The sequence below is a fragment of the Ammospiza caudacuta genome, chromosome 24 (genome assembly GCF_027887145.1).
Source record: "Ammospiza caudacuta isolate bAmmCau1 chromosome 24, bAmmCau1.pri, whole genome shotgun sequence".
In the NCBI taxonomy this organism is placed as follows: Eukaryota; Metazoa; Chordata; class Aves; order Passeriformes; family Passerellidae; genus Ammospiza; species Ammospiza caudacuta.
Window position 1 is genome coordinate 7,503,797 of NC_080616.1, and position 16,538 is coordinate 7,520,334.

Consider the following 16,538-nt stretch of genomic DNA (forward strand, 5'->3'; position numbering starts at 1 on the left):
CTGCCGAGGCTTCCCCCCTAAGGGAGATGATGTGGAGCTGTTGGAGCCAGCCTAAGGAGGCCATCCCTGCCCGTGGCAGTGGGATGGAATAAAATAATTGAATCATAAAATGATTGGGAGGTTAGGAGGGAGCTTAAAAATCTCGTTTCACCCACTGCCATGAGCTGGGGCACCTTCCGCCACAGCAGGTTGCTCCAAACCCTGTCCAGCTGAGTTTTCCATTCCAGCAGTGGTCAGCAGATTCTTCTTGACCAAATTCCCCAAATCCCACCTTGGTTGGTGGGGTATTTTGGTGTTTGGGGTTTTTTTTCCCCCGTCTATACAGGAAACAAATAATATAAAGCAATGTTCATCTTTATCCCTCCCCACTGATCAGTGGAATCTTTTGAGGAATCTGGCAAGAAATCTCATCTTCCCTGTTCCAACCTGAAATTCTGTGCTGGAGAGTCACAAATCCTTGAAGACAGCATTGGTTTAAAATACAATAATATTTTCCTTGCTGTCATGGTGTTTTGGGATTTTTTTTTCCCAGACAGAAGTGCAGCTGGGTCAGCCACTTGTGTGATTACACCAGGTTTTTTTCCCGTGGAATCAATCACCATCAATAAGTCTTATTGCCCCAAAATCCAGACAAATGCTCTGATTCACTCAGATGGGGAAAACACCCAAAATATATATATATATATTATTTCTAAAATTTGGGGTGCTAATTCCCTCGTAGTCCAAGTAATGTAAACATTTCAGTGTCTTTGATTGCAGTAGACCTATAAACGTGAGAGAGGGTCTTGATCACCTCACTCTGCTCCGTTGGCTTTCCAGTTCATTCCAAAGCCTTCACCGGGTCCCATCATCAGTTTGTGCTCAAATCCATCCTTTTGAAGCAAATACATTCCAAAACATGACAAAAATATGTCCCTCCTTAGGATAAAACTTGTATTCCAAGGTTAACTGAAAGCTGCTGGTACCTTTTGCATTCTTGACTTTCAAAGTCCGGTTTTAAATTCAGTGAATGTACAAGTAGTGCCTGAGCTGCCAATACCGTGTAACAGCTTTGGATGTGTGTATTTTGGTGGAAGCTTCACTGGGATGGGCATTCCAAGTATTTCAGGATGATTTCGCAAATCTGCAGCGCCAAGTCTGTAAAATACATCTAAATATTCCATGTTGGGGGTGGATTTCTTGGTCCTTTAGGTTTTGAGAATCGATTCGCAAAGCCTAGGAAGAAATTATATGTTTTTTAATGCAACAAATTCTCTATGTTACAGATGCTGATTATGTAATCCCTTAAAATAACACAGGAATTGAAAATACTTGCAATTTCAGATCTTTCCCAAGTGTTAAGATACGACAGAAAAGCAACATCTCGTAGTTGCAAATAAAGTTGTAAACGTGTAAAAGCTAAATGTGTAAAACCCAATGAGCATTATTTGAAATATTTGTAGTTTGTAAGTGTTCTGCCTGGCATTCAGACTTCCAAGAACTAGGTTCTTCCTGCCAAAACATGAAGAGCAAAACATACCAAAATTAAGGAAGGACCTTGGAGAGTTTGTTGGGGCAGGTTCTGATGATTTTGTCAGTGAAGATGGACTGCAGATGCCTAGAAATAAAAAATGAGACTGGAGAAGCTGGTCACTGGTCCCACACATTTAAACACTTGCTTAAAGCCTTTGCAAAGATATTGGCCTGAAAACTTACTTTTCTTCACATTTTTCAATATTTTCAAGCTCTGTAAAAAAAATAGAAAAAGGCTAGTTGGAAAAAATGTGTGAAGCAATGGAGCAGCTACTGTGGTAATGGGAATTTGCTGGTAATGAACATGTATAAAAACATTGATAAATGTACATGTATGAATAGATCAGCTATTGTGGGAACTCACTGGTAAATGTACAAGCATTATATTTCATAAAAAACAAACTTTGTGCCACTCTCTTTGGCTTTTTCCTTGTCATCCCCAAAGCCTCCAGTTTGTATTTTCCTTGCTTGTTTCCCTCCAGTGCTTTTCTGTTCCACCATTACACTCCAAAGGACAATCTCACAGGGATAATTAACAGGAGGCTCATCAAGAGGGGGCTGGCAATGGTTCTGTCCTTGTAGGACAGACTCAGACCCCACTGGAGCAACTTTTTCCCAGAGGAGCTGGCACCCCAGGTGGATGGAGTGCCAAAGCTGGGTTTCTCTGTTCCCAGTGCAGACAGGGTGGGTGTTTGCACTTCTACACCAGAATAATTTTATTATTCTTGTTTTCTTGCCCTGAACACAAGCACTCTCAAAGCAGGCCCTGTTCCCCGGTGACCAGTGAGGGAGCAGCAGCACCAGCTGTGCCAGAGCTCTTCTCTCGGCCAGAGCTCTTCTCTCTCCCTTTTTTCCCCACACCTTTTGTTTCTTTTACCTTGCTCCTCCTGAAGCATTTAATGAGTTCTTTGGATGACGTTCCTGAGCCCTTGTTCTCCAAACCTGCAGGACTTGAGGAATTTCTTGCAGCAGGCTGGAGACCTGGGAACATGCATAATATGTACATTTTCAGTGGTCATTCACAAACCCTCCTGCTTTTTTACAAGTGCTTTGTTGCTGCTTTTCGTCCCCTCTAATGCAGCACTTCTAGAAATTTTTCTGCATGTTCCCTACTTGCGTTTATTTGCTGAACTCTCCTGCAGGGAAGTGCTGAAGCACTAGCTGCTAATGCTTTGAACAAGTGGGTCACACTCTCAGGAACCTCCAGGTTTAGGTGTGAGTGTGAAACCTCAGTCAGATCCTGAGAAAAGAGCTCAGCACTCACTTGCTGCCTCAGCGAGAACAAACGACTCCGGGGTTCTTTCAGGAAGCGGAGGAGGAGAATTGGAGCGATCCTGGGCTGTCTCTGAGAAAGCAAAGATAAAAGAGTTGGTTACCTAGCTTTAAAATAATATATATATATATATTTATATGTATTAGAAGCAACCAGCTTATCTCAGTTGTCTCAAAGGAAACACACAACATGCAGACAAAGAGGAGGCTGCAAGGAACATCCTCATGAACAGGATGAGGCAGGAGCTGATTAGGAAACATAAAACTACCGGTTCACTTGTTTGCAGAACTGTTTAGTTCTGGTTAGAACTATTTAGTTGCAGAACTATTTAGCAACAATTTCTGTTGCACTGAGCACAGATCCTAAACGCATTTAATAAATAAAGCAGTTTCAGAAAAAAAAGCAGGTCTTAATTCCAAAGATTATCCCAGCTTTAAACTTATACCTGTTCGTGGGCTCCAAAGCTTCACACTCTAGAAACAAAACACAAGGCAGGTATTTAAAATTCCCACATCCAAATGTTGTTTTCTTGCGCACAAGGAAGCCAGAGAAGAGGAAAGGATGTGATGTGCAAACACCCTCCCACACACACCTCCACACTTGTGTAGAGCAAGACAGACTTGTGCCTCATTCTTCCACTTCACAGAGCTGTCACTCAGCTAAGAGATCACCAACAGATGCCTGAATTTTGTTCAGCTCCTCTTGGTTCCACAGGGCTGGTGAAGCTCAGCAGAACACTAATGTCATGTGCTCGTTATCCTTCTCTAAATGAGGGACAATGTGTTTATTACCCTATACTGGTCTTAGAATTCCCAAAAATGTTTGGAGTGAAGTTGATGAGAAGAGGCTGGACTGAGATCCCATCTTCTTTCCAGTCCTGAGCCCTGAAATCATTGGAAGTGTTCAAAGCCAGGTTGGACAGAGCTTGGAGCCACCTGGTCTAGTGGAAGGTGTCCCTGCCCATGGCCAGGGGGTGGAATGGGATTTTCTTAAGATTCCCTTCCAACCCAAACTATTCCATGATTCTGTAGTTCTATGAAACAATTTATGGCAAGTACAAAGTGCCAAAAGCTAGAGCCTTTCTCATAGAAGGAAACATTGTAAGGAGATTGTCATAGGAATAGTGCTGGAAAAGAGGTAAAAAGTCACTTGTACCTTACATGGTCTCAGTCTCACAGGGTCATGAAACCCCTTTGAGTGAGACTCACCGCTCCACTCCCACGAGGTTCCAATATTTGGATTTCTCTCTGGAATCTGGAAATCCGGAGTGGCCTGAGGAAATTGCCCTGGAAGCAGTTGAACACAGAGAGATCATTCCTCATCCCTCACTGCCAGATGCTACAGAGCCACCCCGATGTTGGGTGAGCCCCCAGTGCTGCTGAGCCCCACATTTCATGTTGGTGATCACTCACCTGGCTCACCGGCCACAATGAAGGACTCAGGGGTGCGCTGGGGCAGGGGCGGAGGAGCATCATCATCATCATCATCATCAGGCTGTGGCAGGGGGCCTGATTGGAGAGGCACAGACAGGTTACTGGCATGGCAGGACATGAGAGGACTGCTGTGTAGGCGAGGGGGCTGCTCCTGCCCTGCCACACACCTCTAAACTGTGGTTAAACATCCAAATAACTCCCAGCACCAACTGCACAAGGAAAACGAGCATAACCCAGAGCCAGGCATGCAGCTGGTGGTTCTGCTGCTGCTTGGCTTGGGCTGCACCTCCCAGGACTCCCCAAGGGCACTGGGATAATGAGCATGACTTTGTGACACTGAGGGGTCTGGGAGGACAAAGTGGAACAAGTGCCAAAGCTGTGGGCAATGGGAAATGTCTGATTGAACCAGGAGTAACCAGAACAAGGAATAATTCCACCTTCCTCATATGACAGGTGATGGATGTAATGCTACAGATCTGGGCAAAACAACTTGTGATGAATCACGGAATCATGGAATGGGTTGGGGTGGAAGGGAAAACCATTAAAACCATTTAGATCCAACACCTCAACCATGGGCAGGGGTGTCACCCAGGTTGCTCTCTGAGGTCCTGGATCTCTCAGTCTTGGTGAGATTTCAGTGTCCCCTGCATGACACTCTGCAGCAAAGACCTGAAAACTAGATCCTCAGAGAAAACCATTTCTGGGAGCTTTCTGAATGCTTTTTGGAGCACCTTGGCGTAAGGATTGGTCAGCACCACCCCTGCCTCCCTGTGAGAGCTGTCCTGAGGTGACACAGTGGCTCAGAGCAGCTGTGTAATGCAAACACCAAAATTACGCTGCTCTAAAAATGTTTGTGGGAAAAAATCCAGGCAGGATGAAGAGTGTGAGGACGAAACCAGTTGCTCCCTCAGCTCCCAGTCCTGAGGAGCAGCTACAGCCCTGTCTGGACACCAGATGACCACACCAACCACTCCCTCCAGCACGCCCCAGTCCAGAGTGACCCGATCCCACGTGTCCCCTTGTCCCAGCAGCACTCACCCGAGGAGCAGATCCTCTCCTGGTCCAGGGGAGCGTGGTGGGGTGATGGGGAGCTGCCTGTGCTGGGCTCTAGGGGGGCACTGGCAGAGCACGGAGGGAGGAGCTCGTCCTGCCCGCCCAGAAAGGGGAACGCGGGGGACACAGGGTCGTCTGGAGACAGTGATGAGAAGTAGGGGTCTTCTGCTGAGCACAGGGAAGGGTGAGGGCACTGCCCCTGCTTCCTGCGGCCTGAGGGGGCATCTGCTGCTCGTCTGGAGGGGCGCAGGTCCGCAGGGGAAAATCCATCCTGGAAGCTCGAGTGACCTTTTGGCCACCGGGCACTCCAAACTGGCTTGGCATCCCCGGCATCCCATTCCCAGCCCTCTCCCTGCTGCCCCAGGCCTAGAGGGGTCGACACAGTCCATGCCAGAGGCGCCCTGGCACCAGGTGCCCTCCTGCCTGCTCCCTTTGGCTCCAGCTCCAGCTCCAGCTCCCAGCTGCTGCGTTTCTGAGGGGCACCCCCAGCACCCCAGGGCTCGCCAGCAGCTGCCTTGGTGCAGCTGGACAAGTTCAGGGCCCCGAAGGAGATGGCCTGTCTGATGGGGGGCACTGCCCTGGCAGAGCTGGGCTGTGCCCCCGGGGCACACAGCGAGGGCAGGGACGCTTTGCTCTGTGCCTCAGGAGGGAGATGTTGGTGCTCGTCCTGCTGTGGAGGGAGGTGTTGGTGTGGGGTCTGCTCCTCTGGCTCTGAGCTGCAGGAAAAGCACAATAAAGTGTGGAGTGAGAGCCGTGGAGGGCTCAGAAAGAGTTAGCCCACAGCACTGCTGCCAGGAGCAATTCCCTCAGAAACACAGAGCCCAGCCTTGAGCAAGGCTGTGCTCCATTCTCCATTTCAACGCCATTAAATGGTGAACAGAGGATGCCCCTTGATGTCAGCAAACTGAACGGTAAAAGAAAATTATTTACAGAAAGGAGACGCTGCAATCCCAACCATGTCCACAGAGAGATCCCACCACCCCTGGAAGCTGCTGGCATTGGGAAGCTGCATCCTCAGGGTTGCTGCTCCTGCAGCAAGGGGCACTGGGGTGGAATGTGCAGATGGGAGATGGGATCAGTGTGGGGGCATTCCATGCCAGGCAGAGGGCTGGGATGACTCAGCCTCCATGTTCATGAGACTTTTATATACTGTTTCATACTGTTTCATACTGTTTTCAGTTCATATGTGAAGCACTGAGTGACACAAAGCCCAGGGCAGAAGGAGGGGACAGATAATGGCACACAGGGAAGAGGCTGAGACACATCAGGAATTATTAGGAAATTAGGAAAAGTTTCTTCACTCAGGGAGTGATGAGGCATTGGACCAGGCTGCCCAGGGAAGTGGTGGACATACCATCCATGGAAGTGCTCATCAAACATGTAGATGTGGCACTTGGGGACACGGCTTAGTGTTGGACCTGGCAGTTAATGGCTGGGCTTGGTGGTCTCAGAAGACTTTTCCAACCTTTATGATTCCATGAATTATGTTAGGAGCAAATGTGAGAGTCAAAGTGAGACTCAGGGGAGGCGGCAGATCCTGAGTGCCGAAATGTTTTAGAGCACACATCAAGAAGTTCATCTCTCTGAAATCGTGTGGGTAACTGCAAATACCAGCCAGGGATATTGTGCTGGGGCTTACCAGGTGAGTGAGCTCAGGCCATAAATGTCCTCCACTGGAGTCAGGACTGGCTTGGCTGCAGGATGCCCTGCTCCTTCCTGGGGAAAGGAAATGTTTGCAAACTGGAGCGAGGAGGCAGAATGTAGAGAACACCAACGTGCTGCTTCAGGAGCTGGGATTTATGCCAAGTACTTCTAATTACTAAAGCACTTGGGAAATGACACCAAGGTGGAGCTGAAAACTGCAGGCAGAACTTTCTGAAGAGCAACTCTGCCAGCACCTTTCTGAAATGAGAGTGCAGAGAGCCCCACAACCATCCAGCTGTGCCAAACAGCTGGCAGGCAGCCTGTGCAGACACTTTGCCTTCAGGAGCCCACACTGGGCAAGCTGGGTGCTGGTTTTGTGCATGACACCAGCTCATGGCCATCCCCGTGCTCTGCACAGTGTCCCCAGAGCACAGGGAGGTTTAGGGGGGCGAGAGGTTTGGGCAAGAGCTACAAAACCACATCCTGACTTGAAAAGTCCTCTGCATTTTGTGTCAGCCCTGTGTGACCTTTGCTCACAGATCGTCCTTAACCAGTCCAAAAAGGCTTTTTTAGGTTCTTTTCTCACTCAGCTCCGTCTTGGAATGGTAAAACTGAGGCACGAGTCCCATGGCAGCATCCCCTTCCCAAGTTCTGAGATAAAAGTTTCTGACAAAATGAGCTCACAGTGACCTTCCAGGCTTTGCTGTGATGCATTTACTTTCCTGGATTTGATCTAGTGAGGCTCATGTCAGCAGCCACAGAACAGCAAGAGCAAAGAAAACCTCAATCAGAGATGTTTTGGCTATTCCTGTTAATATGCAACTTCACACCGAGACCACATTTCTTTTCCTCAGAGATGTAACAGATTTGTGAGACTTTGCCACGTTTTTTACAAGATATTTCCCCCTATGCCCTCGCACAGCCAGGCTGTAGTGCTGATTCCCTCACTAGCACACATTCAGCCTCACTGCCTTGGGATCCCAAACTTCCCAACCTGGTCTGAAAATCCCTCAAGTTGCACTAGCATATCCCCATGAAAATCAGTCAGTCTTGTAGAAAATGCATGCTGTTCTATTCACTCATGACATTAAACAGTCATTAAAATATATAGAAAATAGAAATTATTTTAAGACTGAAGAAGATCTAGGTCTTGTTTGTGATAAGCATTGCACATTCAGGGGAAGAGCTGGATTCTCATGGGTTAATGTCAAAAGATACTCTATTTGGGTATCAAGGGGAGTAGAAAATACGAGAATTCACCCCAGACTTGCAGCAGGAATTGAGGTTAGAGCTGAAGTGCCCAGACTGCAGTGTGATTGTCCTGGCACTTTTACCTGTGAAGCAGCAGAATCTTTCTGGGCATCGAGTGCTTGAATCTGCCTTCTGAAGAGCTCAATCACGGCGTCATAAACCAGCTCATACTGCTCCTGCATTCCAGACAGACAGACAGAAACTGTGACAGCCAGCACCAGGGGGACCTGTGAATGGCCACCTCTCCCCAGGCAAGCATCACCCTGAGAGAAGGTGCCTTTCTGTCCGTCAGCAGAGTGCGAATTTCGAGAAGAGGCAGAAGCCACAGCTCTCACAGGGCTCACACTGAGGCATTTGGGGGCTTTTGGGCGCTGTTCTGCATTGAGCTTCCTCTTCAGTCTGTTGCAGCTGAGGAAAGTTCCCACTTTACTGCCTGAACAGTCCCTGGTTTCACAGTGTAAGCATTTGATAAATCCCACTGTGAGCGCTGGCCCAGCTGTCCACAAGGAAACGCTCAGCTACCAAATCAGCTTCTGCCAAATCATTGTTCTGCTCAGAAAAGGGACTTTGCACAACATCTCCACACCCAGCAGCAGCACTGCTCTGGGTTTCCCTGCTGTGGGACAGGTGAGGGGCCAGCATGGAGCAGCGGAGACCTTCCCCAAACACACCTTGGTCTGCACTATGCAGGGTCTCTGTGTGCGCATCTCCTGGATCAGGTTGAAAACACTGAAGTTCACTGGAACAATCTGACAAGAAAGAGAAAAGACAAAATGGTTTTAAACTAAAGGGGGAGAAATTTAGATTTAATCTTGGGAAGGAATTCTTCCCTGTGAGGGTGGCCAGGCCCTGGCACAGGGTGCCCAGAGCAGCTGTGGCTGCCCCTGGATCCCTGGAAGTGTCCAAGGCCAGGCTGGACAGGAGGGACTGGAAAGAAAGGATTTTTAAAATCTTCCAACCCAAATCTTTCCATGATTTCTATGATTTCTCTGATAAAAAAATTACAGACAGGTCTAATTCCACGAAACTTCCAAGTCATGATGCAGTTCAGAGCACTGTCTGAAATCCAGGCCTGCTGCTGCAAGGGGCTGGTTTGGAAACGCTGAATATCTGATGTGTGAATGTGGAGAGACAAACATAGACAGTAAATATGTATTGAAGAGTGAGGCTCAGCACAGGGCCATGTGCTGTGAGCTGAAGGCCAGAGTGAGCAGTGGAGGGGGATTCTGTGCCACTGGGGTGATGCTGTGGCACAAACTGGGGGAGGGCAATCAGCACTTGGGCCATTGCCATTTCCATGGGAGCTCCCATGCCCCTGAAATCCCCCTGAGCACAGTCAGAGGGGCTGGAGGGCAGAGGGAGGGCTGGGCAGGGGTGCAGGGGGCATGGGGGGCACTGGGGGCTGGCACTCACCCTGTCCTTTAGCAGCTTCTGGGTGTAGTCGATGGCGCAGATGACACCGGTTCTGCCACAGCCAGCACTGCAAGGACAGCACAGGGCACACCTGGGCACGGGGCACACCTGGGCACAGCCTGGGCACACTGTGCTTCTCACAGGGATGTTTGGAGAGCACCCACAGCCACCTGTGACCCTGCTGTCCCACACACATCCTGCAGACCCACTCAGGGCTCTGCTGCACAGGGTAGGGTGGCACAGCTCATGCCCTGAGCACAGCTCTCAGTCCCCCTGTGGTGACCAGCCACACCTGGCCATGGCCAGTGGTGTCTCTGACCCAGACATTCTCACTCCCTGACAGGAGGGTGCAGCCAGCCAGGTGTTGGGCTCCTCTCCCAACTAACAAGGGACAGGACAAGAGGAAACAGCCTCAGGTTGCCCAAGGGCAGGTTCAGATTGCATATTAGAGAAAATTTCTCCACCAAAAGCATTGTCAGGCACTGGAACAGGCTGCCCAGGGCAGTGCTGAAGTCACCATTGAAGAGACGTGTAAATGTGGCACCTGGGGACATGGTTTAGTTGTGGCCTTGGCAGTGCTGGGTGAGTGGTTGGACTCAAGCTTCTTAAGGGACTTTTCCAACCTAAACAATTCCATGGTTCTGTGATTCTATTGCTGGCCTGCTGCTCCCTCCTTCCTTGCCCCCTGGCCATGCTGGCTGTCCCCCTTTGCCTTAGGGCTCCCCACAAGAGGAGCTTGGCTATGGGCTTGTCCCTGTGACCCTGGGGACGTGGGACACGGGGCTCTGGGTGCCTGCAGCCCTTCCCTGCTGCAGCCAGCCCACCCACCTGCAGTGGACGCAGACGGGGACCCTGTCATCGGGCTGGTGGCAGCGAATGTCCCTGACCAGCTCCAGGATGGGCTCGATGGACGAGGGCACGTGGTGGTCTGGCCAGTTCTTGTAGTGGAAGTGGAAGATGGTGCGGGCTGCCTGCAGGCGAAGAGCGGTGCCAGGGTCTGGGATGTCACACAGCAAGGGGAGCTGGATCCCTGCTCCATCCCCACTCCCATCTGCAGCAGCAGGCAAAGGGCAGGGCAGCAGTTTGCAGCTGGTTTTGCTGCAGGAGCTGTTTTATGACATCCTTGGCCCCACTTACCAGAGCCTGGTTTGCCATGACTGACAAACAGCTTCAGAAACTGAGGTCTGAGTTAATGAATTTTTTACTGCCTTTGTTCCCTTGACTGCTGTCAAATCTAATTCAGCAGCCTGAGCAATGTAAAATTTTCTGCACAAAATGTACCATATTTTAATATATTATTTATATCACAAAGCCAGCCCAGGTACATTTTCTGCCTTGACCTTTCCTCCTTACCTCATTCAGGGTCACCTTTAAAGTTCTAATCACGTACTCATTCCTCTTCTCCTCAGCCTCCTGCAGAAGAAGGGGTCGGAGTCAGATTTTCTGTGGTTCCCTGGGGTGGGACAGGGTGCTGGGGGGCTGCACTCACACAGGTGATGGAGAAAGGGCCACAGTGCAGGGGGGAGCCGTCCACCTCCGCCCAGTACCGCTCACATTTCTTCTGTGGGGACAAGCACGATGTGTTTGGTTATTCCCCTCTGCCCCTTTTCCACTATTCAGGACAAAATTCACTCTGGGAAGAGGCTCAGCTCTTGCTGCTGTCCAGCCCCAGCCTCACTTCCTTGGAGCTGCCACTGTGGGATTTCCCTTTACACAGAGCTTCCCTACGCTGCGGGAAATGGCTGAAGAGTTTCATGGGATCACAGACTGGTTTGGTTGGAAGGGACCTTAAAGATCCTCTCCTTGCACCCTCTGCCATGGGCAGGGACATCTCCCAGGGACCATTTGCAGCTGGAGACCCAAAAACCAGCTTATATCAAACAGAAACTCGCTGTCACTGTGGAATTTAATAAAAATCTGCATCTCTCACCCTGCCCTGGCATGCTGTGACATGCCACTCACCTTCCCCATTTCAAACTCCATACAAGCCATGACCACGACCTGCGGGAAGAAGGCTCATTAGAAAAGGCTGAACATGAGTTTCTTATCCAGGCAGCAAAATTAAACTCATCTCTTGTGGGTACTTATCAGTGATAAGGAAACTCTGAGGGCTGCCTTCCCCTGAGTCCCAACAAAGGACTTCTGGCTGGAAGGACAATTTTTCTTTAAGAAAAAGGACATATAAACTTTATATCTAAATATAAATCTGCACCTTACCAGGACTTCATACTCCCAAATCATCCTCCAAAAGTCAGTGACAGTAGTGGGGAGAGGACCCTGGGTTGCAATGTATGCTCTTGGCCCATAGACACCCTGGAATATTCAAACCAGACATGGACACATCTGTGCATAGTTCACCAGCAGAAATGAAGTTATTCCTCTATCTGAATTCACTTCTACCAGCAAGCCCATTAAGGATTTAGGAAGACTTTCATAGAGTTGAGTTTTGGGCACATAGATTAATTCACATAGTGGTGTGCAAACCAAAGGCAGGGCCAAGCTAGAGAGCTGAGATCTTGTCCTAGAGATCAGCAGCAACTCTTACAGCACCTCTGGGGGCTTGGAGGTGATGTGGCCACAGCTCTGTTGCTGGTGGCCAAAGAATGAACTGTGATCCTGTTGGGAAGGTCTGATCTTCTGCAGACAGGTTACACAGAGCCCTGGGCCTCTGGTCACCATCATGGAGAATGAAGGGAACTATTTATCAATCTGTCTGTCTATCTATCTATCTATCTATCTATCTATCCATCCATCCATCCATCCATCATCCATCCATCCATCCATCCATCCATCCATCCATCCATCCATCATCCATCCATCCATCATCCATCCGTCCATCCATCCATCCATCCATCCATCCATCCATCCTCCATCCATCCATCCGTCCATCCATCATCCATCCATCCATCCATCCATCCATCCATCCATCCATCCATCCATCCATCATCCATCCATCATCCATCCATCATCCATCCATCCATCCATCCATCCATCCATCCATCCATCCATCCATCCATCCATCATCCATCCATCCGAGAAGGGTTGCAGGCCCAGGACACCCCAGGACTGGTGGAGCTGCACGTGGAGCCCTGTCCCACACTGACCTGCCCTGCTGCTCGCCCCAGCCGTGCAGCCCTGCAGGGTTTCCTGCCTCTGTGCTGCTCTCAGCCCAGGTGACTCTGGCCGCAGGCAGTTTTGCGCCACTGTCACCCACCAAAGGCAGCAACGGCGACGAGGAAGTTGGGGCTGAGAACCACAAAGTGTTCCACCCCCAGCATGAGTGTGTCCCTTGCCCTGCAGTTTCTGTGCTGCCCAGGGGGGTTCTGGAGGGCTCACTCATCTTCTTCCCTCAGTTATCCTTGAGCACAGCCCAGAAACTGCTGCAGAGCCCCCAGCCTGCTCCTCATGGCACAACCCACCCAGGTGGCACCACCAACACCTTTGCAGGACAAAACACCACAAAAGAGGCAAACCTTGATGAAGTTGGCATTGATGTAATGAGAATCCGTGTCTGACGTAATCAGGGACAGCTCCACTCTGCTGTGGTCGACTGCAAAAGCAGGGGAAGGAGTCAGGGTCTGTCCCTCCAGCTCACTGAGCCCTTGGGGGGCAGCACCAGGGCTCTGGGGGAGCACTGATGTCAGAGAGCCCATGCAGGGTGGGTGGGAGGCTGTGCAAGCAGCTGATGTCCCCCCACACCCCCTCAGCCCTGCTGCCTGCACACACAGGGGATGGACAGCATCCTTTTGGAGGCTGGGGCAGGATTTAGGGGAGAGCTGCGGGTGCTGCCTCCACCCCATGAAATGCTGATCCCCTCTGCCTGTGCAAGCCAAGCCCAAACACAACCAACAGCACCCCAGGCTCACACCAGCTCTGTGGGGTCAGATACAAGGGTTTGAAAGCTGGTCTCGATCCTGGAGGTCTTTTCCAACATTAAAGATTCTGCGATTTACTTTCTCTTCCAAGTTGGAATGGACTAAAGAGACAGTCTGCTCTGATGCTGGGACAGAGCCCTTTGGAGACCATTGCACCAAGGCAAGCCTCAGCAGGGTTTGCCTGTTATCTGCTTTGCACATCCTGGAGACATCACTGTCCAAAGGCCTTTGGATGCAAGTGGTTACAGTGCTAACCAGGAACTTGCAGGGATTATCACTGGAGGATGTGTTTCCTAGGGAATAGAAGTTCTTCTGTCTGTAGAAATATCACAGAATATCCTGAATTTGGAAAGGACCCACAAGGATCATCGAGTCCAGCTCCCATCTCTGCCCAGATCATCCCCAAAATCCCACTGTGTGCCTGACAGTGTTGATTGTGCCAAAATCCTCCAGAGCAGGCACTGCAGCAGCCAAAGCCCTAAATCTGAGCAGCAGGACTCAAAGACAACAGACAGCAGTGAGATGGTCACACAGAACAGCTGTGCAGACAGGCACAGAGAATGAGAACAAGAAAAGCAAGAAAAACAAAAGGCTGAGCAGGAACATGTGCCATTTCCAACCTACAAGGTAAGATGTCCTTGTATCTGTTCTTCTTGACATTCTCTGGCTGCTCAGACGCTGCCGTGGGGTAGATTTTATCCGATCTGTACTTTGTTGACTGTCTCTTCAGCTTCTGTGATAAAAGAGTGGAACAAATTACAGCAGACGTGCTGCAGCCAGCTCACTACTGGAGAGCACATGAAGGTCTCCAGGGGTCACGTTTGCCACCACCATCAATTCTTTCCTGAGTGGCTTTGCTCAGAGCAAGAATGGAGACAGAACCTTCTGAGAGCCCTGTGAAGGATGGAAAGTGTGTGCTGAGGCAGTGCCCACACGTCGGCTTGTGAAGTGACAAAAGCGTCTCACGAGTGAGAGGGGCCCGGGGGAGCCTCTCAAATGGCACCCAGATCAGAGGAGTGACAATGTCAAAGCACCTTCAGTGAATAATACCAGAAAAGACAGGTAAATCTCTATTGATTTTTCTCACTTTGGTGGAGATGCTCCTATCTGAAGCTGGAAGCAGCGATGCTCAAGTCACAAAGGGAGCAAAAGCAGCTGGAACAGAGGGGCTCCATGGGCTGGTGAAAGACGAGGAGTCCTGGGACAGACCCTCAGGGCTGCAAAGCTCTCATCTCTTTCATTTTAAGGATAAAGCTGCAGCACTCACAGGGAGTTAAAGCATCTTTCTCCTGGTAAAGCACAGAATTTTATTTCACTCCCACCAACTCCTAAATAACACACACTGTTTGTCACCAGTGCCCAGCAGTGCCCAGCTGTGAGACCACACAAACAGAAAAAGGAGATTCTAATGAAACCCTATCATTTACAGTAACATCACCACAATTTGCACATAAAAACGCTCGGTCCCACAAGGAGAGGGCAGGAATTGGGGTGGAGGAATGGCATGAATATATCTGCCATGTTTGGAAATGAGCCAGCCTGATGGCCTGCTGAGGCCACTGCCTTGCAAAAGCAGCCACAAATCAGGTGCCTTTGAGATCTTATCCCATGAAACAGGAAACGCAGCCTTGACCATTTCCAGCTGCCATTTTGGTCAGGAGTGAACGCATCAGGCTGCTGGAGCCAGCCTGAGCAGCAGGCTCAGAGCCCACAGCCCCACACACACAGACACGGGGCAGAGAGAGGGGAAACTCAGCGGGCAGTGACTGCTCTTTGTTCCATGGAACAACAGACTGTCACTGCAGGCTCAGATTAATCACTTCCCTCCACCCCAGACACCTGGAAACCGAGCACTCAGCTTTCCCCCAGGGTCTGAAGGGCCAGATTTGCTGGTGTGACAGAGCAGGGCTGGAGCTCGTGGAGAGCCCTCGGTAACCTAGAGCCCACTGCCAGGTGCCAGTGTTTCACACATCTCAGATCTCACAGTCTTACCCTTCCCTGTGCCTGTGAGAGCTGGGCAATGTCTCTGCCTCTCAGAGCAGCCCAGACAGCCTGTCAGAGCCTCCCGCTGATACACCAAGAGCCACCTCCAGCCACCAGCTTCAGCCATGAGATGGTGCCTTGGCATCTGAGCCTCACCCCTGGCACCCAAACCAAAAAATATAGCAGAGAGTTCACAGATTCAGGGCAATGCAGAGCACAGGGCGAGGTGGGAGCCATCAGCATTTTGTGCAGCTTTTGCCTTGAGGGAACAAGAAAGCAGTTTCCAGGAGGGGCCAGGAGCACTGCACACAGATCCCAGAATGGTTTGGGTTGGAAAGAACCTTAAAGCTCATCTCATTCCACCCCCTGCCACAGGCAGGGACACCTGCTGCTGTCCCAGTTTGTTCCAAGCCCTTTCCACCCTGGCCTCGGACACTTCCAGGGATGGGGCAGCCACAGCTCCCTTGGGCAACCTGTGCTCTGTAGAAACAAGGACGAGCTAAGGCAAGGCAAACCAGAGATGCCTGGCAGGAACTCGTGTGCCACAGGTCTGACAATGCAATGGGGAGAAGGGGGGGGCTCCACATTCCTCCCTGTCCCCCCAGTTCTGTAACCAGGCAAAGTGAAACCATGTCCCAACAAGTGCATTCACCAAGCAGAAAACAGGAAGCACTCTGGTGATTAGTGAAAAAGCAAACAGTTCAGATGCAAATTACTAAATTTCTATCATGTCTTTACATTTCTTTTGGCCCAGTTAAGTTTTGGGTATCTGCTATAAAACCCCTAGAAAACCTCACTGTCCCAGGTTTGAGAGGTGACCGAGCGATTCCCTCCGACACGAGCTGAAACGCCGAGCCAAGCCTTGAGAGAACTCACCAAAAACTCCTCTGCAAACTCTCCTTTGTTGAGTTTCTTGCCCTGGGCCCTTTGCAGGTTGTGCTGCAGGATCTCCCTCTGGTCCATGGTGCCGCGGCGAGCCTGGCCTGGCCCTCCTGGGACGGGACATGTCAAGTGATCCGCAGCGGAAGGCGCCGCCGGGGAGAGCTGCTGTGGTTTTCTGACTTCATCACGGCCCCAGAGGAAATTAGTGCGTGGCAGATA

At 50.3% G+C, this 16,538-nt stretch overlaps 1 protein-coding gene across 1 annotated transcript; it reads right to left on the bottom strand.

Moving 5' to 3' along the window:
• Positions 1–728: 728 nt before the first annotated feature.
• Positions 729–16,443, bottom strand: PTPN22 (protein tyrosine phosphatase non-receptor type 22). The gene is made up of 21 exons (XM_058819549.1): positions 16,314–16,443; positions 14,079–14,187; positions 13,053–13,129; positions 11,797–11,892; positions 11,542–11,580; positions 11,069–11,140; positions 10,933–10,992; positions 10,408–10,550; positions 9,580–9,646; positions 8,838–8,915; positions 8,250–8,342; positions 6,911–6,987; positions 5,257–5,987; positions 4,198–4,293; positions 3,941–4,071; positions 3,231–3,258; positions 2,777–2,857; positions 2,390–2,493; positions 1,696–1,726; positions 1,520–1,597; positions 729–1,215 (listed from the first exon to the last, which is right to left on the bottom strand). The coding sequence occupies exons 1-21, from the start codon at positions 16,398–16,400 to the stop codon at positions 1,151–1,153; spliced, it is 2,343 nt and encodes a 780-aa protein (XP_058675532.1). The 5' UTR covers positions 16,401–16,443; the 3' UTR covers positions 729–1,150.
• Between the last annotated feature and the right edge of the window lie 95 nt (positions 16,444–16,538).

Excerpts from the sequence above, each read along its gene's own strand:
- PTPN22 (XM_058819549.1), bottom strand. The coding sequence starts at position 16,400 with ATGGACCAGAGGGAGATCCTGCAGCACAACCTGCAAAGGGCCCAGGGC. Across the intron at positions 8,343-8,837 it reads CCTGCATAGTGCAGACCAAG|GAGCAGTATGAGCTGGTTTA; the intron begins GTGTGTTTGGGG and ends TCTGGAATGCAG. Across the intron at positions 2,494-2,776 it reads TGTTCTCGCTGAGGCAGCAA|GTCTCCAGCCTGCTGCAAGA; the intron begins GTGAGTGCTGAG and ends GCATGTTCCCAG.